This window comes from Salvelinus fontinalis, chromosome 36 (assembly GCF_029448725.1).
Source record: "Salvelinus fontinalis isolate EN_2023a chromosome 36, ASM2944872v1, whole genome shotgun sequence".
NCBI lineage: Eukaryota > Metazoa > Chordata > Actinopteri > Salmoniformes > Salmonidae > Salvelinus > Salvelinus fontinalis.
The window spans coordinates 19,633,914-19,654,301 of NC_074700.1; the positions used below are offsets into that span (position 1 = coordinate 19,633,914).

General features: G+C 40.4%; 3 protein-coding genes across 3 annotated transcripts in view; all 3 read right to left on the bottom strand.

Annotated features, from left to right (window-relative positions):
* LOC129835373 (basement membrane-specific heparan sulfate proteoglycan core protein-like) overlaps window positions 1-4,383 on the bottom strand; it is a 37,493-nt gene extending 33,110 nt beyond the window's left edge. Inside the window, exon 1 of the mRNA XM_055901011.1 lies at window positions 4,275-4,383. Within this exon, the coding sequence (XP_055756986.1) occupies window positions 4,275-4,305 (31 nt within the window). The 5' untranslated portion in view covers window positions 4,306-4,383. The remainder of the gene's footprint in view (window positions 1-4,274) is intronic.
* Window positions 4,384-8,954: 4,571 nt separating this feature from the next.
* On the bottom strand, window positions 8,955-14,869 carry LOC129835466 (uncharacterized). The gene is made up of 4 exons (XM_055901102.1): window positions 14,806-14,869; window positions 11,393-11,689; window positions 10,980-11,273; window positions 8,955-8,968 (listed from the first exon to the last, which is right to left on the bottom strand). The coding sequence occupies exons 1-4, from the start codon at window positions 14,867-14,869 to the stop codon at window positions 8,955-8,957; spliced, it is 669 nt and encodes a 222-aa protein (XP_055757077.1).
* Window positions 14,870-17,193: 2,324 nt separating this feature from the next.
* On the bottom strand, window positions 17,194-19,567 carry LOC129835378 (uncharacterized). The gene is made up of 4 exons (XM_055901016.1): window positions 19,483-19,567; window positions 19,100-19,345; window positions 18,782-18,927; window positions 17,194-18,065 (listed from the first exon to the last, which is right to left on the bottom strand). The coding sequence occupies exons 2-4, from the start codon at window positions 19,323-19,325 to the stop codon at window positions 17,730-17,732; spliced, it is 708 nt and encodes a 235-aa protein (XP_055756991.1). The 5' UTR covers window positions 19,326-19,345; window positions 19,483-19,567; the 3' UTR covers window positions 17,194-17,729.
* Window positions 19,568-20,388: the final 821 nt, after the last annotated feature.

Below are 20,388 nucleotides of genomic sequence, written 5' to 3' on the forward strand. Positions count from 1 at the left end.
GTTGAGCTGAAATGTTAACATGTGAAAGTGTATTTGTCATGTGTAGTTTCATGGTATCACTTTAAAATGTATTCCCATTTTGTCACATGTATTTCACGAGATCATGTGTTCACGTGCTAAAATAGTTTCACATGTGTAGTTTAATATTATCACATGTTGTGATAACAACCCTGGTGTCATGTCAAAATACACCATTCCATCATCTCCCCCTCATTCCTGATTGGCGTAATACATTGTGTTCAGAAAGTATTCATACCCCTTGACTTTTTCCATATGTTGTTGTTACAGGCTGCATTTCAAATGGATTACATTGAGATGTTCTGTCACTGGCCTACACACAATACCCCATAATGTCAAAGTGGAATTATGTTTTTCGAAATGTTTACAAATGGTTTAAAATGAAAAGCAGACATTTCTTGAGTCAATAAGTATTCAGGTACTTTGTTATGGCAAGCCTAAATCATTTCAGGAGTGAATTGTGCTTAATAAGTCACATAATACGTTGCATGGACTCACTCTGTGCAAAAAGTGTTTAACATGATTTTTGAATGACTACCTCATCTCTGTATCCCACACAGACAATTATCTTTAAGGCCCCTCAGTCGAGAAGTGAATTTCAAACACAGATTCAACCACAAAGACCAGGGATGTTTTCTTATTGGTAGATGGGTAAAATAAAATAAAAAACAGACATTAAAAATCCATTTGAGCATGGTGAAGTTAGTAATTACAATTTCGGATGGTGTATCAATATATAGGATATAGATGTCCTTCCTCACTATGTTGAGGCCAATGATGACTTTAAAACAGTTATAGTATTTAAAGGCTATGATAGGAGAAAATTGAGGATTGATCAACAATATTGCAATTACTCCACAATCCTAATCTAATTGACAGGGTGAAAAGAAGGAAGCCTGTAACGCCCTGGGTGTCGGGGGGTGCGAAGTCAGACGCAGGAACAGCAGAGCTTCAATATGTTGAGTCTTTAATGCCCAACTGGCAAACAAAATGTCCAACACGGACGTACTGGGTGTCATACACAACGGTCCAACGACACGAGAAACAAACCCAGTCCACAATAACAATATACACTCCCGAAATCCAAAAGCTACAATATAACTGTCACGATCGTCAAAGGGAGAGAGAGAGGACCAAGGCGCAGCGTGTGAAAAATACATCTTCTTTTTATTATAAGAAGGAAAAAAACGAAACAAACCAACAAAACAGACGACCGTGAAGCTATACAAACATAAGTGCTGACACAAAACACTTTGACATAGACAATTCCCCACAAACAGCTAAAGCCTATGGTTGCCTTAAATATGGCTCCCAATCAGAGACAACAATAACCAGCTGTCTCTAATTGAGACCCAATTCAGGCAACCATAGACTTTCCTAGATACCTACACTCAACCATAGACACAGCTAGACTTCTATACTAAACATAAACCCAACTACTCTAATAAACCCCCTAAACCTTACAACCACCCTAGACACTACAAAAACACATACATTCCCCATGTCACACCCTGACCTAACTAAAATAATTAAGAAAACAAAGAAAACTAAGGCCAGGGTGTGACAATAACAATCCCGCACAAAGAAGCGTACGGGCTGGCTGACTAATAAAGCCACACTAATTAACAACTAACTGAACACAGGTGATACAAATAAACACATAAGGAGGGGGAGGAAAAAGAGTCAGTGGCAGCTAGTAGGCCGGTGACGACGACCGCCGAGCGCCACCCGAACGCGAAGGAGAGCCTGCCTCGGTTGAAGTCGTGACAAAGCCTGTACTGAATATAAATATTCCAAAACATGCATCCTGTTTGCAACAAGGCACTAAAGTAATACTGCAAAAAAATGTGACAAAGCAATATACTTTTTGTCCAGAATACAAAGTGTTATGGTTGGGGCAAATCCAATACAACACATTAATGACTACCACTCTCCATATTTTCTAGTGGTGACTGCATCATGTTATGGGTGTGCTTGTAATCGTTAAGAACTGGGGAGTTTTCAGGATAGAAAATAAACAGAGATAAGCACAGACAAAATCCTAGAGGAAACCCGGTTGTCTGCTTTCCATCAGACACTGGGAGATGAATTCACCTTTCAGCAGGACAATAACCTAAAACACAAGGCCAAATCAACAATGGAGTTGCTTACCAAGAAGACAGTGAATGATTGGCGAAATTACAGTTTTGATCTACTTGAAAATCTATGGCAAGACCAGAAAATGTTTTTCTCGTAATGATCAGCAACCAATTTACCGAGCTTGAATAATTTAAAAAAGAATAATGGAAAAATATGGCACAGTCCAGGAGTGGAAAGCTCTTAGAGACTTACCCAGAAAGACTCAAAGCTGTAATCGCTACCAAAGGTGATTCTATAAAGTAATGACTCAAGGGTGTGAATAGTTATGTTAATGAGATATTTCTGTATTTAATTTTCAATACGTTTGCAAACATTTCTAAAAACATGTTTCCACTTTGTCATTATGGGTATTGTGTGTAGATGGGTGAGAAAAATACATAATTTAATGCATGTTGAATTCAGGCTGTGACACAACTAAATGTGAAATTAGTCAAGGAGTATGAATACTTTCTGAAGGCACTCTATCACTCCTCACCTCTCCACCTAATAGCTGATCTGTGGTGAGCGTTCTGACACACAACTGGTTGTCTTGCATCACCCAGGTGGGTGCAACACATTGCTGGTGGAAGAGGTGAGTTTCCCCCTACTATGTAAAGCACTTTGAGTAAGTCAATAGAAAAGTGCTATATAAATCCAATGAACTTTTAATTTTGTTATCACAGTAACTTCTCATAAGATCACGTGATAACATGAGATCACATGTGAATTCATGTGTTTTTTCCATAAGGGTAGTGCCACTGTCTTCTCCCATGATAACACCAAATAAACTGCTATTTTATGACAATGTTGGTTAACAATGTCAGTGTAAACAAACACTGCTAACTTAATGCCAGACCCTAAATTAGGATAAAAAGCGTATTTTAGTTTTCATGTATTCTTTCCGATGTGTAGACAATTTAGACATTGCAGCTGGCCCATCTACTGGATATCGATCAACTCTGCCTCCAGCAAAAGATTCATCCCAACAAACATCCACCTACCGTTCTGGATACAGAGAAAGTACGGAGACCAAATACTCCAAAACACCATTCAATCTCTTAGTACAGTTTCCTCTAACTCTAGAGAATGAACTCTCAACCATTTACAATAATCACAACTTGATACTAGAACACATCCAACAAATATAGCATTTTGCATTCATTGCCATTGATAGCACATTTTGCAACCACTGAATTAGAGATACTCTTTAGTTCCGGATTTGTGACCTGGTTAAATGCACACCACACCACCACACTACCCAGGTCTGCATGGCATCTGCTATACAAGCTCAGGTTCTCACAGAGATTCAATATAAATGTAGGATGGTCATTCACTCTCACATCACATACAGGTGTAGGATCTTAATTTGACCTACATTTTCAGTGCAAAACAAACAGGATTTGAAAAACGAGTCAATAATGTTGCTTGATTGGTGGTTAGGTTATTAGCAGGCCTAAGTAGGCTACATGAAAAGTGCAATACTGTTAAAGCTGCAATATGTACGTAACTTTTTGAGCGACCCGACAAAAGTCACATAGAAATGTGAGTTATAGATAAGTCATTCTCATTGAAAGAAAGTATTAGAAGCGGTAGATCTGTTCTATGTGCACTTCTATGCTTTCCGTTTTTCAGTTGAGTTTTTGTATATTTTACTTTTGGTTTTGTACACCAGCTTCAAACAGCTGAAAATACAACATTTCTGCTTATGGAAAATATATTTCAAAGCGGTTTAGATGGTACAATGATTCTCTACACTATACTTGCTTCTTTTCTCACATAAACTGAAATTAGCCAAAATATTAGCATTTTAGCATCCAGGACTTGGCGGAACATTTCTGCAGTGCATCTTTAATCTATTATTGTGGGTTATCAGTTAATTCATGTAAATCACAAAGCTCATCTGCATCTCCTGTGGTGCAGGAAAATTCTCAGCTGCAAAAGTTTGATCAAATTAAGATCCTACATATGTAGACCCACACCGTATTTGCTGCAATCCCACTTTAGTGCCATTTACTAAGCATTTGCACTGTTTTCTCAATTAGAGATAAAACACCCCTCAAAAAGCTAATGCATGAAACTGTCTTAATTTACATCAGGTAATTAGTGTTCATACACAAACACCCTAATTCAGTACTTACAGAGTAACACACAGAGCAAGGTGTGCTCCATTCTGTCCTGATGATGATCTCTGAACTACAGTTCTTCTGACAAACCCCTCTACTTCCTATATGACGACAGATGGATTAGTTCACGTCTCTTTACCGACATACAGAGAAATAGAGAGAAGCATTCTACAGAAATGTACGAAGACTGCAGGAAAAAAGGGTAGCGGTTAAAGCCGTGTTTATTTTTTGACAAACTTCTGCTTATGGTTAGGTACATTGCCTCACTGGTTCCTTCCTCATTATTGGAAGAAAGGAGGATGAGTTGAGAGCTTGTGGTTTGATTTAAGAATGTGGAGAAGTTTGTTACATTTGCATAGATAGATAGATAGATAGATAGATAGATAGATAGATAGATAGATAGATCTACCAGTTGCAGCCACCCCTCCCTTCGTACACACACACACACACACAGCTGTTTAGTAGTAACGTGTCAAAACCACAGTCAGCTACCTGATTCTTCTCAGGGGTTTGGTGGTTGACTTGTTCATTAGTCAGATGGTTTTGTTATAAGGGATATGTTTAGTTAGACACTGTCTACACACAGTATGACTTTGTTGATGGGTTATTTATGGTTGTGTTTTAATTTGTTTGTTTATGTGATCAGTCTAATTGATCATGAATTGTGCACGTGTGTGTGTGTGTGGTTTGTGTGTATGTGTGTGTGGTCTGTGTGTATGTGGTGTGTGTATGTGGTTTGTGTCTACTGTATGTACTGTATGTGCGTGTGTACATCAGAGGAAAAGTTGTGGGGAGTTCATTAAAACAGACCAGAGAGGTGTTTCAAAACTGTGACTGGGTTTCCAGGGTAAAGTGTTAAGTTTAATTTTCATTCATTTGGTATAGCCAGGTAAACATCTGGGGTTTCTTATCACCCCCTTCAGGGACAGGCCTGTAACTACTCCACATTCTAGTGGATCACAATATAGAAAGTAATATGGTTGTTGGTCACATGGCAACAACATAAGCCCTCAGTCTACTGGGTCTGCCCTCTTTTTCCTTCCTCTCTCTATCTCATCATAATTGTACAGACATGGAACACTTCAGTATGGGTTCATATCAGTAGAAGTCAATCTGAATGTGGTTTACAACACACCTTCTCCAGTTTAAGTTCCATGGTGGAACACTCATCTGGCTCCTATAACAACTACTGAAAACATTTTACAAAAGACTTACATGTTGAAAACTGATTCCTGCCGTAAAACTTTCTTTTTGCAAAATACTTAGACAGTATTTCTAAATTAATATAAGACAAAAATGGAGATTAAAGGTTGACTCAGTGATTTAACTTAGATGTAGAAAGTAAACTGCATAGTGGTTCATTTTCCACAACAACTAAGAGCGTTGAAGCATGAGGCTCAACTTCTCCTCTGTTTTGGTCCTGTGACTTCCAGACTGTGAACATGAAATGAACCCGTGCATATGTGCAGATACTGTGTGTGACTGTGAGAGAGTGAAGTCCTGCATCTCGCTCATCTCAACATCTACGGTGGTACTCGTGGTAACATAATTTCTACCTTTGATATAAAATAAGCATTAAAGCTATCTTTACTGAGATACAGTTCCTATGAGGAAATCAGTCAATTGAAATCAATTCATTAGGCTCTAATCTATGTATTACACATTACTGGGAATACAGATATGCATCTGTTGGTCACAGATACCCCAAAAAATGGGCCTCACAATGGGCCTCAGGATCTCGGTACGGTATTTTTATTCATTCAAATAGCCAATCGATAAAATGCAATTGTGTTCGTTGTCCGTAGCTTATGACTGCCCAAACCATGACCCCAACCCCATCATGGGGCACTCTGTTCACAACATTGACATCAGCAAACTGCTCGCCAACACGACACCATACGCATGGCCGGTTGGACAGACTGCAAAATTCTCTAAAACGACGTTGGAGGCGGCTTATGGTAGAGAAATTAATATTCAATTACCTGGCAACCGCTCTGGTGGACATTCCTGCAGTCAGAATGCCAACTGCATGCTCCCTCAAAATGTAGACATCTATGGCACTTTAGAGTGGCCTTTTATTTTCATAAGCACAAGGTGCACCTGTGTAATGAGGCCCTCTTTGCCCAGATGAAAGGGAATCTAACAGGCTAGAATATCAATGATCCAGAGATCTTCACCATGATCGACCCCTTATAAAAATATTGCAGAGAATCCATCATACAAATCATTAAGATGCAGTTTGTCAATGGGGGACTGGCTGTAACGATCGTCTGTGGTGGAAGAAGGATCGGACCAAGGTGCGGCGTGGTAAGTATTCATGACTTTTTAATAAACAAAACTGAACACTGGAACAAAACAATAAACGAAGTGAACAAACTAAACAGTACCGTGTGGCGAACAAACACTGACACGGAAGACAAACAACCACAAACCAAAAGACAAAACAGGCTACCTAAATATGGTTCCCAATCAGAGACAATGACAAACACCTGCCTCTGATTGAGAACCATATCAGGCCAAACGACAAACCCAACATAGAAACACAAAACATAGATAACCCACCCAACTCACGCCCTGACCACACTAAAACAAAGAAAATACAAAAGAACTATGGTCATAACGTGACACTGGCTCAGATTAAAATACTGCAGTTATAGTGTAATAGATGAATAAAATATTGTTTAATTTTAATAGGACTGTCACGTTCTGACCTTTATTTTCCCTTGTTTTGTCTTTATTTGGTATGGTCAGGGCGTGAGTTGGGGTGGGCAGTCTATGTTATTTGTTTCTATGTTTAGGTTTGTTCATTTAGCCTGATATGGTTCTCAATCAGAGGCAGGTGTTTTGCATTGTCTCTGATTGGGAGCCATATTTAGGTTGCCTGTTTTCACTGTTGGTTTGTGGGTGTTTGTGCTATGCTATATATACAACCATATATACACTCACTAGACTATATATACAACCATATATACACTCACTAGACTATATATACACTCACTAGACTATATATAGAACCATATACACACTCACTAGACTACATATAGAACCATATACACACTCACTAGACTATATATACAACCATATATACACTCACTAGACTATATATACAAACCATATACACACTCACTAGACTATATATACAACCATATACACACTCACTAGACTATATTGTGGCAAACCTCTTCAAGGTTATGAGCATTTGTCACAAATTAAGTGGGAAACTGTCACCAAATTACCCCAGAATGAGAGTTCTTTCGAACAGGACAGTACCTGTGTGTTTGTCTCTCCGTCCTGGTCCACCCAGGTCGTAGGCAAGGTCAAGGATAGCAGGGTTCGGTACACGAATCGGGTTCTCAGTAGGTCCAGGTCCAAACGCCAACAGGTAAGTCCAAAACAGTCCAGCTCATACACAGTAAATCCAGCCAATATCTATTGTCTCTTTCTCTATGGTTCACAGATCCTTCCAGCCCTCCCTTCCCCTTCCTGGTTTTCCTTGACCCTTTATCTGTGTGTCGGCTCCACCTTCTGTGGGTTCCCCTTGCTTCTGGGACTTGTAGTTTTGGCAGTCGGCCATTTTGTGATCTGTAGTTCTGATCGGGGTGGCCATTTTAGTGATCGGGCAGAGCCCATTTATTAGTTCTGCTCTCACATATCTGCCATTTATCACTCGACCCCCTTCTTTGCCACAATATATACAACCATATACACACTCACTAGACTATATATACCACCATATACACACTCACTATACTATATATACAACCATATATACACTCACTAGACTACATATACAAACCATATACACACTCACTAGACTATATATACAGACCATATACACACATTCACATACACTACAAGGGTTCTTGATTTTACTCTTGTTATTATCAATCCTGATGCCTAGTCACTTTACCCTTCCTTCATGTACGTATCTACCTCAAATACCTAGTACCATTGGAAAATTCATCTGGTACTGGTACTCCCTGTATATAGCTCCACATTGATCTGGTACTGGTAGTCCCTGTATACAGCCTCACATTGATCTGGTGCTGGTACTCCCTGTATATAGCCTCACATGGATCTGGTACTGGTACTCCCTGTATATAGCCTCACATTGATCTGGTACTGGTACTCCCTGTATATAGCTCCACAGTGATCTGGTACTGGTACTCCCTGTATATAGCCTCACATTGATCTGGTACTGGTTCTCCCTGTATATAGCCTCACATGGATCTGGTACTGGTACTCCCTGTATATAGCCTCACATTGATCTGGTACTGGTTCTCCCTCTATATAGCCTCACATGGATCTGGTACTGGTACTCCCTGTATATAGCCTCACATTGATCTGGTACTGGTTCTCCATGTATATAGCCTCACATTGATCTGGTACTGGTACTCCCTGTATATAGCCTCACATTGATCCGGTACTGGTTCTCCCTGTATATTGCTCCATTCTTGTGTATTGGATTTTTTTCCTCTTGTGTTACTATTTTAAACTCTGAATTTTGACTCCACTGCTTTTGACCAATCAGATCATCTCTTTTGCTGATAATTAGGCAAAACATCAGAATTGGGCTGCCTGTGTAAATGCAGCCAGTGTGAGGAATATGTGAACCCTGGGCTCATTTATTCACATTCTGTCTCTAAGGCTGTGTTTACACAGGCAGTCCAATTCTGATCTTTTGCCCAATTATTGTCAAAAGATCTGATCTGATTGTGCAAAAGAGAAATAATTGGGCAAAAGATCAGAATTAGCCTGACTGTCTAAACGCAGTATGTCATTGTTTCTCATTCCAGATATCTCCTTTCTCTTTCTGGTTATCTCTCCCTTAGTCCATAACTCTTGTGCTCTCTTAAAGGGGCACACACACATTTAACAAGAACATCACAGGATGTAGAAGTGAAGTTATCACATTTCAATGATGTTATCTCTTCTCTCTTCTTGGGAATCAGAAGAGATGTAATACCAGTCAGCTGTGTTCTCCTGGCTGGGAGTTCCACAATGGATCATGTTACTACTTCTCTAAAGACAAACTGACCTGGGAACAGAGTCAGTACGCCTGCATCCACGATGGAGGACACCTGGTCATCATAGAGAGGCAGCAGGAGCAGGTAAGATTGGAGGTGTAGTACACTATATATACTAAAGTACATGGACACCCCTTCAAGTCAGTCAATTTGTCTATTTCAGCCACACCCGTTGCTGACAGGTGAATAAAATTGATTACACAGCCATGCAACCTCCATAGACAAACATTGGCAGTTGAATGGCCTTACTGAAGAGCTCAGTGATTTTTAACGTGGCACTGTCATAGGATGCCACCTTTCCAACAAGTCAGTTCCATTTTTGCCCTGCTAAGGCTTTCCTGGTCAACTGTGACTGCTGTTATTGTGAAGTGGAAATGTCTAGGAGCAACAGCGGCTCAGCCGCGAAGTGGTAGGTCACACAAGCTCACAGAACGGGACCGCAGAGTGCTGAAGCGCGTAGCAGTCCGGACAAATCTGCGTTTGGTGGATGCCAGGAGAGCACTACCTGCCCCAATTCACAGTGCCAACTGTAAAATGTGGGGCAGTTCTTCATGGTTCAGGCCCCTTAGTTCCAGTGAAGGGAAATCTTAAAGCTACAGAATACAATGACATTCTAAACAATTTTGTGCTTCCAACTTTGTGGCTACAGTTTGGGGCCCGTTCCTGTTTCAGCATGTCAATGCCCCCATGCACAAAGCGATGTCCGTACAGCAATGGTTTGTCGAGATCGGTGTGGAAGAACTTGACGGGCCTGCTCAGAGCCCTGACCTCAACCCCATCAAACACCTTTGGGATGAATAGGAATGTCGACTGCGAGCCAGGCCTAATCGCCCAACATCAGTGCCTGACCTCAATAAGGCTCTTGTGGCTTAATGGAATTAAGTCCCCACAGCAATGTTCCAACATCTGGTGGAAAGCCTTCCAAGAAGAGTGGAGGCTTTTGTAGAAGCAAAGGTGGGACCAAGTCCATATTAATGCCCATGATTTTGGAATGAGATGTTTGACGAACAGTTGTCCATTTACTTTTGCTCATTTAGTGTAATTTATTGTTACATGACTCTCAGATATAAGTGCAGACTTCACGTTAGGATACATCCTTCTTTCAGTATCTCTGTGTTTTGCATGTCGGTCTCAATTGGTTGACTTGAGTGGAAAGCAGACAGGGCTCTCACTCTTCAAGTTAAAAATATGGTTTATTTAGAATAGTATAAAAAATGAATGTTCAGCCATCAAGGCTTTCATCAGGATGAGAAGCGTTGTGTGGTTTTCTCCATAGGAGTTTATAAAACAGAGAGTTGTAACACTGGGAATTAATCCTTATGAACACAGCCCCTGGATTGGACTGACAGATGAGAAGCAAGAGAAAGTGTAGGTCTGGATGGACAATACAACTCTTAATGAGAACCTCAAGTAAGGATGTTTTTAAGGCATACATTCACACACACACACACACACACACACACACACACACACACACACACACACACACACACACACACACACACACACACACACACACACACACACACACACACACACACACACACACACACACACACACACACACACACACACACACACACATACAACTAATCAACATTTTGCTGGGGAACAATAATAATAACTATGACGTTAAAACCTTGTTGATATATAAATAGATTTGTATAATGATAGATGGATAGAAGGTATGAACAGAAGGTAGAAGCTAGTAAATAAGACTGACATATGTCCTCCATGCGTTGTGATTTGGTCCCTGCACTGACGTGATTGTTGACGATACACTGGATGAATCCATTACCACTGGAGACGGTGATGTTGACCTCAGAGACTGACAGAGAATCCTGGTACAGTGGGCACTGACCTCCATCACAGACAGAAAACATCCAGCCTGAACAATTCACTGTGATGGTACAAAGTCCTGTACTTGAGTTGTAGTAGGTCACCTGCATGGCTGGAATGGGAACAGCTTCTACAACAACCAACACAGTTCAGAAAGATACATTTTACATGTATGACTGGTGAAGACACTTTAAAGGAGATTAGCTATTTCAAGCAAAGCAGAAACACATAGCAGACTACCAAAACACAACAAATCACTAAACTCACCCAACACCTTAAGCCTGTATGAAGACGTTGAATCTGTCCAATATATTTTCTTTGCATTTGCAATGTAAATTCCACTGTCTGTGTCCGTCAGATTCTTAATGCACAGTGTTTGGTTCACTGGATTATAATCCACTTTCTCCTTGTATTTAGGAGAGAACTCTTTATCATCAACTATTACAGTACTATTGACCTTCCATCTAAGTCCTTTAAGTTCCTCAGGTTGTTCTGCAACAGCCAGACACACTGAACCTCCCTTCAACCCATACTGGTCCTTTGGAGGGTCTTCAGCCCACGTATCTAAAGAGAGGAAGAGGTTGCATCTGTTTTTTCAGTGAGGGAAAAAACACCCCCAAAAAACAGGCTAAAACGTGTTCATTTACAATTTACTTTAACAATTCTTATTTTACCTTTTTCTTCTGTCCTCAATGCATGGGTGCAATCCCGGTAACGGGATCGATATGACAACAGCCAGTGAAAGTGCAGGGCGCCAAATTCAAAAAACAGAAATCTCATAATTAAAATTCCTCAGACATACATGTGTCTTATACCATTTTAAAGGTAATCTTGTTGTTAATCCCACCAAAGTGTCCGATTTCAAATATGCTTTTCAGCGAAAGCACTACAAACGATTATGTTAGGTCAGACTAAACCACAATGAGCACAGCCATTTTCCCAGCCAAAGATAGGAGTCACAAAAAGCACAAATAGAGATAAAATGAATCACTAACCTTTGATGATCTTCATCAGATGACACTCATAGGACTTCATGTTACACAATACATGTATGTTTTGTTTGATAAAGTTCATATTTATATAAAAAAATCTGAGTTTACATTGGCGCGTTACATTCACTAGTTCCAAAAACATCCAATGATTTTGCATGGCCACATCGTTTCAACAGAAATACTCATCATAAATGTAGATGATAAGACAAGTTATACACATGGAATCTACTTTCTACTTCCGGCGCCGACAGAGATGGCCAGCCTCGCTTCGGGTTCCTAGGAAAATATGCAGTATTTTGTTTTTTGATCCTCAACACTGGGGCCCCACAAGAGTGCGTTCTGAGCCCTCTCCTGTACTCCCTGTTCACCCACGACTGCGTGGCCATGCACGCCTCCAACTCAATCATCAAGTTTGCGGACGACACTACAGTGGTAGGCTTGATTACCAACAACGACGAGACGGCCTACAGGGAGGAGGTGAGGGCCCTCAGAGTGTGGTATCAGGAAAATAACCTCACACTCAACGTCAACAAAACAAAGGAGATGATTGTGGAATTCAGGAAACAGCAGAGGGAGCACCCCCCTATCCACATCGACGGGACAGTAGTGGAGAAGTTGGAAAGTTTTAAGTTCCTCGGTGTACACTTCACGGACAAACTGAATTGGTCCACCCACACAGACAGCGTTGTGAAGAAGGCGCAGCAGCGCCTCTTCAACCTCAGGAGGCTGAAGAAATGCGGCTTGTCACTAAAAGCACTCACAAACTTCTACAGATGCACAATCGAGAGCATCCTGTCGGGCTGTATCACTGCCTGGTACGGCAACTGCTCCGCCCACAACCGTAAGGCTCTCCAGAGGGTAGTGAGGTCTGCACAACGCATCACCGGGGCCCTCCAGGACACCTACACCACCCGATGTCACAGGAAGGCCATAAAGATCATCAACGACAACAACCACCCGAGCCACTGCCTGTTCACCCCGCTATCATCCAGAAGGCGAGGTCAGTACAGGTGCATCAAAGCAGGGACCGAAAGACTGAAAAACAGCTTCTATCTCAAGGCCATCAGCCACCACTAACATTTAGTGGCCGCTGCCAACATACTGACTCAACTCCAGCCACTTTAATAATGGGAATTGATGGAAATTATATAAAAATGTATCACTAGCCACTTTAAACAATGCCACTTAATATAATGTTTACATACCCTACATTACTCATCTCATCTCATATGTATATGTATATACTGTACTCTATATCATCTACTCCATCTTGCCATCTTTATGTAATACATGTATCACTAGCCACTTTAAACTATGCCACTTTATGTTTACATACCCTACATTACTCATCTCATATGTATATACTGTACACTATACCATCTACTGCATCTTGCCTATGCCGTTCTGTACCATCACTCATTCATATATCTTTATGTACATATTCTTTATCCCTTTACACTTGTGTGTGTATAAGGTAGTAGTTGTGGAATTGTTAGGTTAGATTACTTGCTGGTTATTACTGCATTGTCGGAACTAGAAGCACAAGCATTTCGCTACACTCGCATTAACATCTGCTAACCATGTGTATGTGACAAATACAATTTGATTTGATTTGAATTATAGATATACCTCTCCTTAATGCAACCGCTGTGTCAGATTTCAAAAAAACTTTACGGAAAAAGCAAACCATGCAATAATCTGAGACGGCGCTCAGAACAATAGTCAAATTAGCCCCCATGTTGGAGTCAACAGAAACCAGAAAATACATGATAAATGTTTCCTTACCTTTGATGATCTTTATCAGAATGCACTCCCAGGAATCCCAGGTACACAATAAATGCTTGATTTGTTCGATAATGTCCGTTATTTATGTCCAATTAGCTACTTTGGTTAGCGCGTTTGGTAAACAATTCCAAAGTCACAAAGCGCGTTCACTAAAACCTGACGAAATGTCCAAAAGTTCCGTAACAGTCAGTAGAAACATGTCAAAAGATGTATTGAATCAATCTTTAGAATGTTGTTAACATAAATCTTGAATAACGTTCCAACCGGAGAATTACATTGACTTCAGATGAGCGATGGAACGGAGCTCCCTCTCATGTGAAAGCGCATGGTCAAAGAATGGTCACCTCATGGCAGTGGTGACTAATTCTCCTCTCATTCGCCCTCTCTTCACAGTAGAGTCATCAGACAAAGTTCTACAGACTGTTGACATCTAGTGGAAGCCGTAGGAAGAGAATACTCATTCATATCTCGCTGTGATTTCAATGGTATCTTGGTTGAAACTCGACCAGCCTCAGAATTTCCACTTCCTGTTTGGATTTTTTCTCAGGTTTTTGCCTGCCATATGAGTTATGTTATACTCACAGACATAATTCAAACAGTTTTAGAAACTTCAGAGTGTTTTCTATCCAATACTAATAATAATATGCATATATTAGCAACTATGACTGAGGAGCAGGCCGTTTGCTCTGGGCACCTCCGTGCACCTTTCACCCAAGCTACTCAATACTGCCCCTGCAGCCATAAGAAGTTAATCCCTTTGGAAAATACAGGTGCACCATTTAGTAAATCTGTCCATATGTAGTAAATCTGTCCATTTTCTATAATATCAGCCAGCATTTTTTAAAGAAGTTTTTTGTCCTTAAGATCCTGTTCAATCTCTTAAAATGAACGTATATATGTTACCTGTGAGGATGAGTAGAAACCATAAAATGTTCATTTTAGACGTGTGAGAGATACCGTCTGGCATCGTTCCCTGATCTCTGCAAAGATGAGTGACACAAAAACAATTAAGGCACTTTAGTATTACTCATCTCTCACCTTCCTCAATTGTGTTTTTCTTTTGAGTCACCCCATATACAGCGCTTTCGGAAAGTATTCAGACCCCTTTACTTTTCCACATTTTGTTGTGTTACAGCCTTATTCTAAAACGGATTCAATCGTTTCCCCCCCCCCCCCTGATCAATCTATACACAATACCCCATAATGACAAAGCAAAAAAAGGTTTTTAGATTTTTTTTATTTTTAAATATAACATTTACATAAGCATTTAGAACCTTTACTCAGTACTTTGTTGAAACACCTTTGGCAGCGATTACAGACTCGAGTCTTCATGGGTATTATGTTAGAAGCTTGGCACACCTGTATTTGGGGAGTTTCTACCATTCTTCTCTGTAGATCCTTTCAAGCTTTGTCAGGTTAGATGGGGAGCATCGCTGCACAACAATTTTCAGGTCTCTCCAAAGATGTTCAATCGGGTTCAAGTCCGGGTTTTGGCTGGGCCACTTAAGGACATTCAAAGACTTGTTTCGAAGCCACTCCTGCGTTGTCTTGGCTGTGTGCTTACGGTCATTGTCCTGTTGGAAGGGGAACCTTTGCCCCAGTCTGATGTACTGAGCACTCTGGAGCAGGTGTTCATCAATGATCTCTCTGTACTTTGCTCCGTTCATCTTTCCCTCGATCCTGACTAGTCTCCCAGTCCCTGCCACTGAAAAACATCCCAACAGCATGATGCTGCCACCACCATGCTTCACCATATGGATAGTACCAGGTTTCCTCCAGACGTGACGCTTGGCAATCAGAGCAAAGTGTTCTATCTTGGTTTCATCAGACCAGAGAATGTTGTTTCTAATGGTCTGAGAGTCCTTTAGGTGCCTTTAGGCAAACTCCAAGCGGGATGTCATGTGCCTTTTCCTGAGGAGTTTCTTCCGTCTGGCCACTCTACCATATAATCCTGATTGGTGGAGTGCTGCAGAGATGGTTGTCCTTCTGGAAGTTTCTCCCATCTCCATAAAGAAACTCTGGAGCTCTGTCAGAGTGACTATCGGGTTCTTGTTCACCTCCCTGACCAAGACCCTTCCCCCCGATTGCTCAGTATGGCCAGTCAGCCAGCTCAAGGAAGAGTCTTGGTGGTTCCAAACTTCTCCCTCTTAAGAATGAATGAGTCCACTGTGTTCTTGGGGACCTTTAATGCTGCAGAAATTGGTTTGTACCCTTCCCCAGCTCTGTGCCACGACACAATCCTTTCTCGGAACTCTATGGACAATTACTTTGACCTCATGCTTGTTTTTTTACTGTGACATGTGCTGTCAACTATGGGACCTTAAATTGACAGGTGTGTACCTTTCCAAATCATGTCCAATCAATTGATTTCCCTCAGGTGGACTCCAATCAAGTTTTAGAAACATCTCAAGAATGATCAATGGAAACAGGATGCACCTGAGCTCAATTTCAAGTCTCATAGCAAATGATCTGAATACTTCGAGACAATGTCAAAACCTAAACTATACTGAAACTAATTTCACAAACAAGAGTAAGCCTATAGACACGACTAAATTGACATAAATATGATGAGTGACAATATTAGGCGTGTCAGTTGTCAACTAATACATAAAACAATGAGTGTATCTTGTCATTGACATATGCAGGGAAAGCAGCATCACTTTATCAAATCCTCCTTCAGAGTCACATGCAGGTAAAATATTTGATCTATATGTTTTTACACACACATATTATTTCTACGTAGCTGCTGTTCACACTCAGCCTCCCTTCACGTTTCTCTCTTTACTCACCATCCTCTGAACCATGATGATGTAGCTTAAGTCTCTGCCTCATTTGAACGAACATTCAAGGCCTTTATGAAGGTTACAACCTTCTCTGTTTAATGGCAATTGCAGTTGCACAAGCAGGATGCAGTCCCTACACATTGCATGGAGCAAAAACAATCTGCGTTTTGTGTGATGATGTAGGCTAATGGCAGTGGAGAGCTGAGCAGCAGCTATGTAGGCAGCGAAGTAGGCAGCATCTAAATAAATGTAAAAAACGATTATCGGGTTTCCAGAAAATCCAGAACTGCAGCCACTCCGATATGGGAGCTTTTGTCCACAGGACTAATGCTTTTAGTCAGAATTGACTGCCATATCTGTAGTTCCTCCACATAACCAGCTGGATGTGACAGATACCTTTTATAGTTATGTTTGTAAATATGAATTCTCATCGTATAAAATAATTAGAAATACAGTATGTATAAAAAAAATAACATTATTACATAGTCGGTAGGTTGTTGCTTGCTTGATTTATTTATTAATTGAATGATTGGTTTATGTATTTATTGATTGATTGGTCGATTTGATTGATTGAATGGATGGGCTTCCCATTTTCAAACCGCTGATTTGTATATAAACACTTTTTTAAAGCATGTATAGCGCTACTGTATTCATCTGCATGTTTTCATTTTCATTTACAGAAATAAGACTGTTTTACATACTTTCTATCGCTAAAGGAGGAAATCTGCAGTCTAAATAATAACAACTCGGGTACCCTGCCACCAATTGTTTTACAAATACAGTTTTTACAAACAATGGAGTTAAACAAGCATAAGTTGTATTCTGCATGGATCAATAGTTATATACAATTCATTTCAAAGTACGTAGGAATTGCAGATTGCCACTTTAAATATGGATGAAATTAGACAAAAAATGTAAAAAGCCATTATCACGATTCTCTCTCCTTCATAATTTCCCCTGTGTTTGCTGTTCGGTATCTGAGTCTATGGGTTAAATCTTAGTCAATGTAACATCAGGGGTCTCTGAGAGGGATGGAGGGGTAGTTTAGCAGGGTAGTTTGTCTCCTATTGTGCAGTACACCGTGTCTGGTTTCTTTAGATTATTTCCTTTTCCCACTGGGTGGCGCTGTGCTGCAGCTGGTATCTGTAGGGTGCTGTAGACTGTCTCTGCCTGTTGGGGGAACTGTGGTTCTTTCCTCTCTTCTGGTGAAGTGTACTCCTTGTCCCCTGGATGCCCCTCTTCTCCTCCTGCTGCTGCTGGTACTGCTCCTGGTCTCACTGCAGTAACATAGATAGATGTCACCTCAGATCCAGGGGTGTTATGGAGTTCTGGTCTTCCTGGTATAGCGCTCACTGGGTTGTCAACTTCTGGAACAACGACCTGTTAGGAGATGAGCAATCATAACATGAAAATTATAATTATTTAAAATGTTTAAAATTCTATAGACTCTAAGACGTTGGGGGAATTGCTTTAATATGGTTATACCATGCATCATTTAGCTATTTGATTTTGAATTTATAAATGTTTTGATGAAATATTGAATTTGGCCTTAAGTCCCAAATCCCATAGAAACGCATTGAATAACACATTCATAAATGGCAAAAAAGACAGTAACAAATAAATAATGAGTAAGGTTTTGAAGTGTCTCAGGAAATATTTTAGCTTTTTTCCACCCACATATTTAACTATACCTCCAAACTTCCATAATTTCTTTTAACCAGTACCGGTTACCTTCAAACAGGTCATAGAGCAAAATGGGAGAAAAAAATTGCTCCCCTTTCCACAGTGGGGTCACATTAGTTTGTAGCCCAAACCGTTCAGACGCTACAAACGTTTTCCTGAGACAACCGATTTCAGGAATGTCTTAGGGTCTGACAAACACTGCTGTAGTATGGGCTGCATCTCAATCTACCACATCCGCCTATGGCGGCATTCCGTATCTGTGGTTGATTGAGATGCAGCCCATGCAAAAAAAAACATATCTCTAGCTTAACCTGACAGATTTGTATGTGGATTTTATTATTATGTTACATATATTTACACACTGGTGCGTCTATAGACTATGTTTTTTAAAACATAGATTAATGAGAGGGTACCTTCAGTAGCAGTTTTTCTTTAGGGGATCGCCTTCTTCTGGTTGATATGATGCATCGTACACCAACTAAGAATAATCCACCAGTAACAATGAACACAATGATGCCAACTAGTGATGCTGCAGCGATCCCCTTCTTCTCACCAATACCTGAGATGTCACACACACACACACACACACACGTACACACATATACATACAAAAACAGCATTATCCACATTTTTGCTGGAGAAGAATATAACAATGATATTACAACTTTGTAGATTTTTTTTATAATGATAGACAAACACACAGGAAGTGGAAGTTAGTAAATTAAACTGACATATGTCCTTCATCCGTTGTGATTTGGTCTCTGTACTGATGTGATTGTTGACGATACACTGGATGAATCCATTACCACTGGAAACGGTGATATTGACCTCAGAGACTGACAGAGAATCCTGGTACAGTGGGCACTGACCTCCATTACAGACAGAAAACATCCAGCCTGAACAATTCACTGTGATGTTACAAAGTCCTGTACTTGAGTTGTAGTAGGTCACCTGCATGGCTGGAATGGGAACAGCTTCTACAACAACCAACACAGTTCAGAAAGATACATTTTACATGTATGACTGGTGAAGACACTTTAAAGGAGATTCGCTATTTCAAGCAAAGCAGAATCACATAGCAGACTACCAAAACACAACAAATCACTAAACTCACCCAACACCTTAAGTCTGTATGAAGACGTTGAATCTGTCCAATCTTTTTTCTTTGCATTTGCAATGTAAATTCCACTGTCTGTGTCCGTCAGATTCTTAATAATTCTTAATAATCCACCTTCTCCTTGAATTTAGGAGAGATCTCTTTATCATCAACTATTACATACTTTTGTAACTTCCACATAATTCCTTTTAGTTGATCAGGGGGTTCTGCAACAGCCAGACACACCGAACCTCCCTTCAAGCCATACTGGTCCATTGGAGGGACATCAGCCCAGGTCCCTAAAGAGAGAAGAAGAGGTTCACTGGGCTCTGAGTTTGCACCTGTTTATTCAGATAGGGATGTTCTTAATAAGTGTTAATCTAGAAATACATGTTTTTACTGAGTTACAGTTAATTTAAGGAAAACAGTCAATTGAAATACATTTTATTTCAGAGAGAAATACTCCTCAGCACCGGATGTGGAAGATTTGGGCTGCGGTTGTGAGGCCGTTTGTTTTAGATCATTTGGCAGTAAGATCAATGTTGGAGGTGGTTTATGGTAGAGAAATGAACATTACATTTTTTGGCAACAGCTCTGGTGAACATTCCTGCAGTCAGCATGCCAATTGCACCCTCCCTCAAAACTTAAGTCATCTGCGGCATTGTGTTGTGTGACAAAACTGCACATTTTAGAGTGGCCTTTTATTGTCCTCAGCATAAAATGCACCTGTGTAATGATCATGCTGTTTAATCAGCTTCTTGATTTGCCACATCTGTCAAGTGGATAGATTATCTAGGCAAAGGAGAAATGCTCACTAACAGGGATGTAAAGAAATGTGTGTACAGAATTTGAGAGAAATAAACTTTTTGTTCACATGGAACATTTCTGGAATCTTTTATTTCAGAACCAACACTTTACATGTTG